General features: G+C 40.5%; 1 protein-coding gene across 3 annotated transcripts in view; it reads right to left on the bottom strand.

Annotated features, from left to right (window-relative positions):
- C1QTNF3 (C1q and TNF related 3) overlaps positions 1-12,201 on the bottom strand; it is a 19,013-nt gene extending 6,812 nt beyond the window's left edge. The window contains exons 1-4 of one of the 3 annotated variants that reach the window (XM_011380714.2): positions 11,689-12,201; positions 6,374-6,485; positions 4,920-5,074; positions 1,591-1,720 (exon numbers count right to left, since the gene is read on the bottom strand). In XM_011380714.2, the coding sequence (XP_011379016.2) occupies positions 1,591-1,720; positions 4,920-5,074; positions 6,374-6,485; positions 11,689-12,183 (892 nt within the window). In that variant the 5' untranslated portion in view covers positions 12,184-12,201. The remainder of the gene's footprint in view (positions 1-1,590; positions 1,721-4,919; positions 5,075-6,373; positions 6,486-11,688) is intronic. The other 2 variants (XM_023523683.1, XM_011380715.2) reach the window with 2 other exon arrangements.
- Between the last annotated feature and the right edge of the window lie 238 nt (positions 12,202-12,439).

Genomic DNA, 12,439 nt, shown 5'->3' with positions numbered 1-12,439 from the left:
CTACACAGTTTTATGCTCTTCCAAAGGTGCAATCAAGTAAGATAGAAGCTGTAAGGGTATCACGTTGATACATCTGCCTGAGTCAAGTTGCACCAAATAAAGAAGTATGATTATGCTTCATTTAGTGCCAGTCTTGCATATTCAATGTGTTGGAAATAAAGGAAATGATATAAAAGTCGGTCATGTTCATTTATAGGCCTAGAGACTGGTCTACATATGCAAAGTAAAAGCAGATAAAAATTAGAGGACTCAAAGAAAGTAGTGTATATATGTTTAGCTTTTTACATTTTACAAAACCTCTCATTAGATGCACACACACACACACCAATTTTCAATGCCTCGGGAAGATGCAGCTGGAATCAAAATGACAGGAAAGGATCTTAATTTTCATAAAAAAAAATAATGATGACTACTATAAAAAAGTAGATTGTAGGAGCATTTTAGAAAGAGCAGACTAAGAAACCAGACGGTGAAAAAATGAAATTCCTAGAGCTGGAAATACAAAAGAAAATATATGTTATATCCACACATGGTTTTCTTCTGCAAGGGAAGGTAATGAAACCAGAGACAACACACTTGCAGTATGGTTTTCAGGTCTTTGTGTTACTGTAATGACAGAAATCAGGCTTCTTTGTCTCATCACTCCCAAATATGCTCATGGCCTAAAGTCTCCAGCGTCTGTGAATGTTACCTTAGATGGCAATAGGGACTTTGCAGGTGTTACTAAATTCAGGATCTTGAGATGAAGAGGTTATCCTAGATTATTCAGGCGGACCCAAGACTGTTCCTATAAGAGAGCCAAGGAGGTCAGAATCTGAGAGGAGAGGGTGATGTGACAATGCACACAGAGATTGAAGTGATGTGGCCAAGAGACAGGGAATGTTGGCAGCCTCTAAAAATGAAAATAGGCAAGCCTCTGGAGCTTCCAGAAGAATTGACACTGCCTATACTAGAGTTTCGCCCAGTTGGACTGATTTTGGACTTGACCTCCAGAATTGTAAGAGAATAGTTTCATGTTGTTTTAAGCTCCTTGGTTTGTGGTAATTTATTATAGCAGCAATGGAAAATGAATACAGAAGTGTTCAAAAAAATTTTTTCTTTTTAATTTAAAAAAGGATCAGGGGAAGGCAGGTCTGAGAGAATCAACATATTTAAACTGTGAGAATTATGATCTGAGGGCTTTTAAATTCAGAGGTAACTATGCCCTCTTAGGGATTATTTGATTCAGTTCAAATCAGAGATAATAATCTTAGTAACTATGGCCATCATTATTAAAATTCTTTTGAGATTATAATTAATTTACTTTAAAATCCAACAGAAATCTATATATGAGCTGCTTTTTTTAACCGAAATCAGAAAAAGTTCTCAACTCCCTGAGTGCTCTCCTTTCTTTTTTCCCTCCCTCTTCATCCTTTCCTTCCTTCCTCCCTCCCTCACTCTCTCCCTTCCCTCCCTCCCTCCCTCCCTCCTTCCCTCCTTCCTTCCTTCCTTCCTTCCTTCCTTCCTTCCTTCCTTCCTTCCTTCCTTCCTTCCTTCCTTCCTGATTGCTAGATTGACTATTTCGGTCATTCATTAATCTCTACAGCTCACCTGATACTGGGGCGCCAAATCTACCAGTCATGACATCAAAGAAGTTGCCGATGTTGGTCTCCACACTGCTGAAGATAATCCCGCTGTTCTGATTGCTGAAGTGAGTTGCCAGGGAAGCCATGAATGCAATCTAAGGAAGGAGTTGACAGTGAATTAATAGGCAATCTATTTTAAAGAAATGAGATTTTTATACATGTAAGTTTATTTCAACATTATTTGTAACAGCAAGGTGGGAAGTCAATTAAACATTAATCTATAGAGAATGAATTAAATAAATCATGGTAATTTCTAACATTTTTGTGCTATGTAGCCATTAAAGTGATCATATATATCGACAGTTCTGATCATGTGTTTCAAGGAACATTAGACCTTATAATGCTTTCTGAAATATTAAAATTCTATTATCAAATAATATTGGGATTATTTTGGTGAAATCTTCCACTTATAGCTATTAAATGCACATTAGAATATTAAAGATCTGAGAAGCCCAGTAGCCAAACGACTTTTTACTTTTGTTTACCCTGTGTTAGTCTTTCCCCAAAAGAGTTGTGATAAATATACATTTAGTCTTCATCTCCTCCCAAGAGCGATCACAGTATCTTTGTTATGTTAAAGAAGTGACTTTTGCAAAGCAGCATAGATAAGCTAAAGTTGGGGCAGGTTGCCAGTGGAGCCAATCATGTGATTAGAAAGTTGAAAGTTTCAGTCCCACCCGGACCTTCCAACCTCTGAGAGGAAAGAGGTGTTGGCGATTGAGTTCAATCACCGAAGTCTGATGATTTAATCAATCATGACTATGTAATTAACCCTCCATAAATACCCAAAAGAAAGGAGTTCCAGGGGTTCCGGATTGGTAAACACAAAGAGATTTGGGGAGAGTGGCGCATGTTCTCAGAGAGGGCACGGAAGCTCCACACCCTCTGCCTATACCTTGCTCTATGCATCTCTTTTATTTTGATGTTCCTGAGTTATAACCTTTTACAATAAATCAGTGATACAGCAAGTAAAATATTTTTCTGAGTCTATGAGCCACTCTGGCATATTAATCAAACCTAAGGAGGGGATTGTTGAAATCTTCCATCTCTAGCTGGACAGTCAGAAGCACAGGTGACAACTTGGACTTGTAATTGGCATCTGAAGGGGGAGGGACAGTCTTGTAGGACTAAGCCCTTATCCTGTGGGATCCGATGATGTCTTCAGGTAGTGTCAGAATTCAGTCGAATTGCAGGACACCGGCTAAGCTGGTGTTGGAGAATTGCTTGGTGATATGAGAAAAACCCACACATGGGAATTGTACCACCATTGGAGAGTCACATTTGAAAATCAATGCCAAACCCCTGTCCAAAAGAGTCATTGAAACTGAGTGTGAATTAGATCTATAATTTCTTTAACCTGCTCGGATCATCTGTTTTCAATGAATAAAAATCTTAGGGAGATAGATGAGAGGTCAAATAATTTGAAGTTCTGGAAGACTTGGGGGGAAGGCAGGTCTGAGAGAATCAACATAGAAAGGATCTTGACAGTCAGAAAGACAGCATGAGGGCACAGGATGCAGAAGGATGTCCCCATAGGTGACACCAGAGAAGTTATTTAAAAATAGAAATGAAGGGTCCCAGAAGTCACCCTCCTTTACAATCTGCCTAAGGCCAGTCTTTCCTCCCGTGTGATACCTCCTTTAAAACAGGTGAAAATAGTACTCCCAAATGATTACATTGTAGTTTTAGGGTCAAATAGTTAATGAAGCAAATTTAATAATTACTTAAGGTGTTCTTCATTAAACAGGCTATTCCAGGGCCCCTTAGCCCAGGTACAACCATTCACAGGCTTGGGATTAGAGTTTCTAGCTTTGAGAATGTCTATCATCCACTTTATTAGGTAAATTTAACTTGCCAAGGAGAATATGTCTCCTTTCCTTTGTAAATTTATATTGGCACAGGGATCCCAGGTTGCTAAAATTATTAAACAGCATTTATTTAAAAAGTTACAAAACCATAAAAGCCGTCAAAGTAATACACAGGACCTTTTAGTTTGCAATGCCCAGAAAAATGGTGGAATTTATCCGTGGTCAAATGACGACTATATATGCCCAATGCAAAGGCAAAGTTTTTCCCCAATGATCTTTCGGACAAGAGTTGCTTTATATCCTAGTTCTTTAAAAGTCTCTCATATTACTGTACATTTCCTCAATTTATTTTAACCGCAAGTTACTGTTTCAGGAAGACATACCAGCTAGAAACAACTTTAATACAAGATGCTAACTTTCACTGTTCACAGGAGTCCCTTGGAAGATCAATTTAAAAAATATTAGCCAAAAATAAAAGTAATCCAGTAGTTTTCTTGGTGACCACACTTCACATTGTATTTTTTAAAATTTATTTATTTAAATTAGTTTCAAGTATACAGTACATTGGTTAGACATCTATATAGTTCATAAAACAATCTCCCCATTGCTCCCTCCCTTCCCTGGCCCTTCACCTAGCCATCATATTAATGCTAATTGCATTTCCACTGCCATGCTCCCCATCCCTGTGACCAACTATCCACTACTAATTTGTACTTCTTTAACCCTTCACCCCATTCTCCCAGCCCCCTAGAACTTCATATTTTCAAGTTTTACATGTTATTGGCATCAAAAATTTTGAAGATCACTTAAAAAATAAAAAATAGACAAATGAGTACGTGAGCTTGGGATAAAATATTCAATTATAGCCTCATAAATGGATTAAAAACACTTGAAGCTAAAATGAATATAATCTGATCTGGAAATCTGTAGGTGGATAACTCAAAATAAAATGTCTCTAATGATAAAAAAGATACTGATGAGAAAAGTTTAGATAAAAATCGTGCCACAAAATCTGAGTTGATAGAAAGCAATATTTATACATTAAAATCCATATAAGCAATTTATATGCGGTATGTAAATGCAATAAAATTAGGAAATAACTGGAATGGTCAAATATCTACTTATAATATTTTATATATCCAGAAGTTTATGTATTCGCGTTGCCGGAAACCTTTTTATTTCATATATCTTCTCTTTTGGAAAATGAGAGATGAACTGATATTCATGATTGTTTTGTACTTGATCTATTGAGGAGTTAAATTTCACCCTTCATAAATTTCCCTGCTTCCTAAGGATAATTGCAAAGCACTCCGAACAGCTCAGACCTCACACAAACATCCTGTGCTCCAGATGAACAAACTGAGATTCAGCTTTACTCAGCATTGGTGAGCACTTGAGGAAGCACTCACGCCTTCCGACTCGCGGACCCTGATTGATGATCAGGACAATCTAGAAGTCACCTGGAGATGTGTTGAGGACATTTTACCTGCAGTTCTGGTGGAATCCCCGGGTAGCCCTTCTCTCCTTTGGGGCCATGCTGCCCCCGCTCCCCTCGTGGTCCCAAGTCACCTTTGTCTCCTTTTTCACCTTTGGCCCCTTCATGGCCAGTGGCTCCATTATTGCCATTGTTCCCATGGTTTCCTTAAACAACCAGACATCATCACGTGAGAAAACCCAGTCACTCATACTCCCCGTCCATTTGCACACATCTCCTTTCTTCAAACATGTACAAACTCAATTGTAAAGGGGGTCCATTTGAAACAAGCCCAAATACAACCGTGGAGGCATCATCAAATGGGATCTCTTTTAAATGGGACACTGAAAACAACCTTAGATACTCTTAAGGCTCCAAAGCCTCTTTTTCCTATAAAGCAAGACCTGGATGAAAAACATGTAGAAGACTGATTATCAAAGCATCATTTACAATAGCAAAGATTAGAAACCACCTAAATGTCCACCAAAATTGGATGTACTAAGTAAAAAATGGTTCAACCCAGTAAACGATGTTTTATAGTCACAGAAAGAATGCTAAAGAAAAATATTTAATACCATTGAATAATATTTATGTTTTAGATAAAAAGGTTATAAATCAATAGGGATAATATGATACTACATGTGTGTATATATAATATCCGGAATACTATACGTGTGTGTATATATAATATCCAAAGGGAAAAAAGACTAGAACAAATTACTGAACAATGTTTACAGTGTTCTTTTCTCCTGAATGGATAGAACATGAGTGATTTTTGTGTCATTCTATATAATTTCTGTCTTTTTCAAGTTCTTTTACAAAGGACCTGTACCACTTTCATAACCGTGGAAAAAGTAAAATCACTGATAAAAAAAATTATAATAATTTTGAAAGCATGACTTAGATAATGATTTTGACTCTTTATTTTGCTACTAAGAGACAATTTCTATACCTTGTATTTGTTTAATTGTTGAATTTCAGGACTTTTGCTATTAATTTTTGCCTGCTACCTTTGGTCGGGTACTCATATCTGGCTTGCAATCCTTCCAAATAAATGAACTTTGACTGTGTTGACAGATTAATGTGCTAATGACAAAACTGTTCCTAACAGGAACTATTTAGGCAAGGTCAGCCTGCTCTGTCACTTGAGAAGAGTTTAGACCGCTAAAATCAGGTAGTTCCACACTCATGCTTGTGAACAGACTCCCAGCCTGTGAATCTGGTGTCCCAGGGTGACTAATGCCTGTAAGATCCTTTGTGTGGTATAGATAATCAATTTTATACGGTTTATAGTGTTCCACCTAAACTGTCTCTATAAGCCCAGTCAACGCAATTCTCTTTTGGATTTTCCACGCGTACGCTTTGGATGACACACAAGTGATCTCAAAATGGTTAGGTTCACCCTGGCTCATATTTTGGCACAGTCTGTAATTAGACTGGCAAAAGTGCATCTCCCTCATCCTTACCTGGAATGCCAGGGGGGCCGGGAGGTCCAGGTGGCCCTTGGTAACCTCTGAAGCTATAATCTCCATGACAACACTTGCTGCAGTCTGGGGGCAGTCCTCCGGTTGGTGGAGACTTTAAAAAGATACAGAGATAAGCTTCAGAGAAAGGTATTTGTGAGTAACTAAGACTTTTGAATTTCCTCTGGCCTCTTCCCTAGGTAAATTGAACTCTAAACAACCCATAGCAACATCAGTAAAGATGGTGCGGGGTGGGGATGGCAATGGCAAAAGAGTCAGAGAGTAGCTAAGGTGAACTGAAGATCAAAAGGAAAAGGAAACAAGAGAGTCAGTAGAAGAACATGCTTTTGGGGAAGGAGCGTGAGTGGGGTGGGGGTGGGGGCAGTATTCCTGAGAAGTATTCTGCTGCTGCTACTGATGGCAACAGAAGAAGAACCTCCGAAAGTGGACCTAGACGCATCCCCTCATCCCCAGCTGCCAGAATCCTCACATGTAACTAGATTGAGTAGATGGTCCTCAAATGATAAGAATTACCAACTTCAAATAAAGATATTAAGACTATCTATAATTCATAATATTGGGTTAAGAGTTCTTAGAAATTCTGAATGGTAATATTACCTTTTCAAACAGCCATGATACCCTCAAATTATCTTAGGAAATTAAACAAATGAAGTATTAGTTCAAGAACTTTTGTTAATTATCTCATTTTAAGTTGGGTTTCCTTTGAGAAGCCACTCAAAAATATTTTTAAAATATTAAACTGCAGTTGATAAACATTAAGATCCACGGTGGTACATCAGAGAAGTTGTTTCTCTAGAAACGATTTTGACTTCCTATGAAAAAGTATTTAACATGATTTTCTATTTTATATTCCACTTCAAAATTTAAATTATCGTATCGTTTGAACCATATTTAATGAATACTTAAAAGGTACTAAATGAATTCATATATGACATGAGTTAAATGCTCATTTATTCAAAGATAAATTTCTAAAATTTGTGCTTTCACTTCGGGAAGATAGAGAGCTGGTTGAAGGTGACTGGAAGAAGAGTCGGAGTTGCTCATCAAATTTGGAGTCTCATCTAATTTGGCAACTTGCCTTTTAATTCTGTCATACAAAATACTTGTGGAAACTTTCCTAGACACCGATTGTAATTCAACAGTTTCTTGAAAACAGCATGTTGTTGCTAAGGGATTCATTTAAAAAAGGAAAAGAGAGAGGGAAGAAGGAAAGAAGAGAGAGAGGGGGAGAAAGGGAGAGAGAGTGGAAGAAAGGAAGAAAAATAGAAAGTTCCCGTTTTCTCCATTATTAGAAATCCAAGCAGAAAAGTAGATCGGAGCTTCACATTGCTGTACATTTAGACTTTACTTTTTTGTTAATCAAAAATGGGCTTGGATTTTTTCCTCACTCTCTCATTCCTTTTCCCTAAAGATTTCCACCAAGCTATTTGGGGAAAATACAGAACAGTGTCTGCAGTCCGGGCATTCTCCTGAAGCAGCTGAAAGCTCAAGGCTTGAGTGATCAGGAGTTAATGATTGGGAGCTAGCTCTTGGTCTAGTCTTCAGCCCACCAGACTCAAGCGTGTACAGACGTGAAAATCTACAGAAACCTTTTTTGAAACTGAAACTAGTAGAGGAGAAGAAAATCAGTGAAGTAATCGGTTTGAGACAAGGGCTTCCAGACACTTGGAAAGTCAGACACCACAGCACCGCCCAACTTTCTAATCCAAAGATGCAATCTGAGAAGTAAGTATTCCATCATTTCCTGCTGCGATTTTGTTAATGTGAAATACAGCTCTTTAAGTTCCAAGAAATCTGGGACTCTTCTAAAAATGGATTTTAGAGAAGAAAGGGTGAGGGTGCCGGAGGGAGGGGCGGCGAGAGGAGAGAATCATTTGTTTAAGAATAGAATTGAAATACTGAGATGTTAAGAATGTTAGAAAGATGACTGAACAGGAATCTGAATTCCCATCTCAGTCCTGCGTGACTCTAGTGAACTCATTTTTCCCCAGACATCTTTTTTTTTTTTTGTCTACTAAATTAGAGGATTGGGCAAGATGGTCATGAATTTCCTTTCCAGCTCTAAGATGCAAAGATACTAAAGCCTTTGCCAAAGCCTCAGATGATGACTTCGAAAGATTTTGTTTTAAAGTCTGGCATCTAGGCATGAGGAGATGGGGTTGCTCAGTATCGGAGCTAACTGGGACGAGGTGCATGTCCGTGCTACCTGGGGCACTTCCAGAGCCTAGAGCTGCCACCAAGACAGGGAGAGAGCTCTGGTTACTACTAGTCGGGCACCTTCGGAGAACCGCTATGCAACATTTCACATGTTCCTCCACTGGCCTTGTCTTTCAAAGTTCAGTCAAGTGGGACAAAGTTAGTGAGCCTTTGGTACAGTCTTAGAATGAGTTGGCAAGATGTCTTAATTGAGAAGTTTTCTCCTAGGTAAGGGAGAATACATATTAGATAGTTACCGTATACCACCCTCTTAAGTTTATCAGCCCCTTTTCCAAAGTTAAGTCAAATTTGAACACCGAGGACATGCAAACGAGTGACACGAGATGAGGAAGGTGACTCTAAGACAAGTACCATCCATTTTAGAGATGGAGGCCTAGGAGCAGCTACTCAGAATTGAGCTCTACTCCCAGTAAGTAACTTCTGGGAAACATTCCCTCTCTCCTTGTTTAAGCTAAGGAAGAAGGAAGTCACTTTCCCCCAGAAGGGAAGTGGAAAGAGGGAGAGATTCTTAAAGGCGAATGATGAAGAGCTGCAGAGAAGAAAATGCCAGGCAGAGAGAGCCCCGGTCTGCTTGCCACTGTCTCTGCACACACTCTAATCCATCACAAAGCCTGTGGCAGAGTCATCCAAGAGCACAAAGTTGACCACCTCACTGCCCTGCTGTAAGTAAATAAGCAACATTTTTGCTGGCAAAGTAAGATCTAACCAGACAACGGAATTCTCCAGCCTGGCCCCAAAATCCTCCCACGTCTTCCTCCCACACCTCAGGAGCCTCAGGCACACGCACTCCTCACGGGCTCTCTCAAGTCTCTTTGCTGTGGCACATATTAGTTTATTTCTTCCATGGATAGTCATCATTTTGTCTCGTCTTTCAGATCCAGCTTAGCGGTCGCCACCACTCTGACACTTTTTCCCTAACTGCCTTCTGTGGATTGACTTTGTGACACGGTATTTAAATAGCCCCGTTGCAATTTCGGAACTGTTCAGAGATAAGAACCCGGTCATATTTATACCCATCCTAAAGCTCGGCGCGTAGTAGAAGCACAGGATATGATTGGTGAGAGAATAAGTGAGGCAAAGGAGAATTAAAATAAAAGAAGAAAAGTAGGGGAAGTGAGGAAAGAAGGAAGAACACAGTCCACTCTAAAATTCGACGCGGTCTCCATATCCACTGGCGGACGAGTTGCTTTGAAAGCCTCTGGAACAGGGCTCCCCGACCCCCGGGCCGTGGACCGGTACTGGTCTGTGGCCTGTTAGGAACCAAGCCGCAGAGCAAAAGGTGAGCAGCAGGCCAGCAGGCGAAGCTCCATCTGTATTTGCAGCCGCTCCCCAGCGCTAGCATCACTGTCTTGGCTCCACCTCAAAGGCATTAGATTCTCATAGGAGCACTTGTCCCTGTTGCCAAAAAGGCTGGGGACCGCTGCTCTCGAATACCAAGGACTAAATCTGAGTATCTAAATCTCCTGTTGGGGGTTCGTTTGGAAATATTTCAGGAACCTGGAGGAGTTTAAAAGCCCCTCTCGGCTTAAAAAACAGCCAGAAAGTAACTTCTTGCCCCCCTCATCTGATGCTTAGGGGGACTAGAAGGTGGAGTGGAATAGAAATTAATTTGGAATTTCAGTGGCCTGCTAGGTGTTAGTTGCCAAGAAATAATGACCAATGACAGTCTATATCTGTCTTCTGCTGCCTTTGGGGGTTCACGCTGTCATAACCAGGAAGGATCCAGCAAAGATCTCATCTATTGAAAAGGAAAGTCCAGATCAGGGCTTGGACAAAAATGAAAACATCTTCACCGCTATGGAAAACAGAAATTAGCATCCATTACCCTTTAGCCAAAAGATTGTCAAACGAAAAGACAATCTCTGAAAGTGGTTTTAAAAAAAAAGAGTGTGCCTTTAAAGGTTATCGTTTCTTCTGTGGCTCCTTAGAGAAACAATTTTTTCTTAACACAGGCCCACAGGACAGTTTGGGCAACTGCAGTATGTGGAAGAATCAGAAATTCAAGGTCAGTCCCAGATCTACTGTGGCTTCTGTGTGAGATCTTGGTCTGATCAGATGACCGGCCTCAACCCAAACTCCCATCTGTGGTTCGAGGGGTTAGGTATCAACTGCAGTTGCTTTTTCGGGGCCTATTTAATGCACTGAAGCAGTCAGTTCTTGCAGTAAACCTATTTGTTCAAAGATTATATACTTCAAAGTAACTCTCCTTGCCCCACCATCTGATTTCAGCATGCTTGATATCTAGAAGGTAAACCAAAATCTCTTTCTGCCTTATGTTACACGCCTTAAACTAATATAACATTATGTCAAGTATACCTCGACTAAAAAATTCTAAAATAATTTTTTACATGAAGACATTAAAAAGACTTTCTTCCTGTTCTTAATGTTTTAAATTACATTGAGTTTCACTAGTTTGCCATTCACTACACTGAAACCTTAACACACTCCCATAGTGCCCTAAAAGAGTTAAAGATGTTTCCTTATTGCTAAGCTTATACTCTGAGAAATAAATCAAGTCCTCGGTGATTAGCAGGCATTAAGTCATATAAAAAGCTTTGCATTTTAAAGACATAGTCTTTTCGTTTTGTTTTGTTTGAACTCTTTGGTCGGTTTTTAAACAGGCTGAGCATAGAAACTTAGCAACCTAGAATGCTATAAATCAAATCAACAAGCCTGGCACAAACTGTCACAGTAAACTGCAAGTCAAAGTGAAAAACTCAATGGGCAGCTTCTCCCTGCTGGGAAGGATTAAGAAAGTTTAATTCTCTTATGATCAGCAGATGATTCTCTCCAGCCATTCTTCTATCGGCAAAGGTCAGCACGCCTTTCTGCACCCCCAGAAGAAAGGCAAGGACGGTGCTGCAGCCTCTCTTTACCCCAGCACATCCACGCTACCTCTGCTGGTCTTCCAACCGAGATCCGCAGTCCCCTCTGTATCCCAGAGCAACCCAGAAAGAGACCCACAAGCAGCTCAGCAAACTTCTCAAAAGCATTCATCCCCAGAATCATAGCAGAAGAGAGCGAGGACAACAAAACTCATGAAGCTTGCACAGTAATCCTTAGAAGAGAATTCTAAGTACCTGGCCCCAGAATGGGGTGATCTGGGCTAGGTCATCTACCTCGGGGTGTGGTAGCTCATCTGGTCTCAGGGATTTTAGGTCTGTAGAAGTGTTATTATCCACAGTCCCAGTTTTAGGATGGCTCCGCTCTCTCACTTTCTCCCTCCTGGAGCCGCTATGGCCAGTCTGCTGGTGGCTTTGCACTATTCTCGCCACCACTTTATTAGCTCTTCCGCTCACCTCCATGTATTCATCTTGACACAGGCAAAATGGGAGGAAAAATAAAGCCAGCAGGTGCCAACAGACGAGCTGCCCCAGCATGATTCTCAACGGAGCCACAGAGCGTCCTGGAGAAGATGGCTGGGGCTCCAGGCGCCGTGGTCTCCTCGGGCGAATGCCAGAGCTAGAGACAGAGCTGCAGCCAGCCGGGTGGTTTTTATACTTTGGTGTGTAATAAATAAGGCTGCAGGCATGCCAGAGGGAAAGCAGTCCTCCTCCCCATGCAGAACAGCCCATTCATCACTTTCCCACATCACAGGCACAAGGGATCTGTGTGCACAGCTCCCAGTTGGTGGGGTTCATAAATGTCACACCTTGGCATGTTTTTTGTCAAAGTGTGAAGAAAACATATGCAACCAGCTGGAAACAGGGAGCGTGTGTCCAAGCGTTTGCTTTTGTGATTAGATATGGAAAGGCGGTGCCTCTGTGGTCTAAGATGTCTTTTGGAAAAACTGACCCTGGGGCTTGCCAGGAAATCTGAGCTTAACTGCAA

The sequence above is a fragment of the Pteropus vampyrus genome, unplaced genomic scaffold (assembly GCF_000151845.1).
Source record: "Pteropus vampyrus isolate Shadow unplaced genomic scaffold, Pvam_2.0 Scaffold400, whole genome shotgun sequence".
NCBI lineage: Eukaryota > Metazoa > Chordata > Mammalia > Chiroptera > Pteropodidae > Pteropus > Pteropus vampyrus.
The sequence above is the reverse complement of the archived record's forward strand: the minus strand, read 5'-3'. Positions and strand labels throughout refer to the sequence as shown.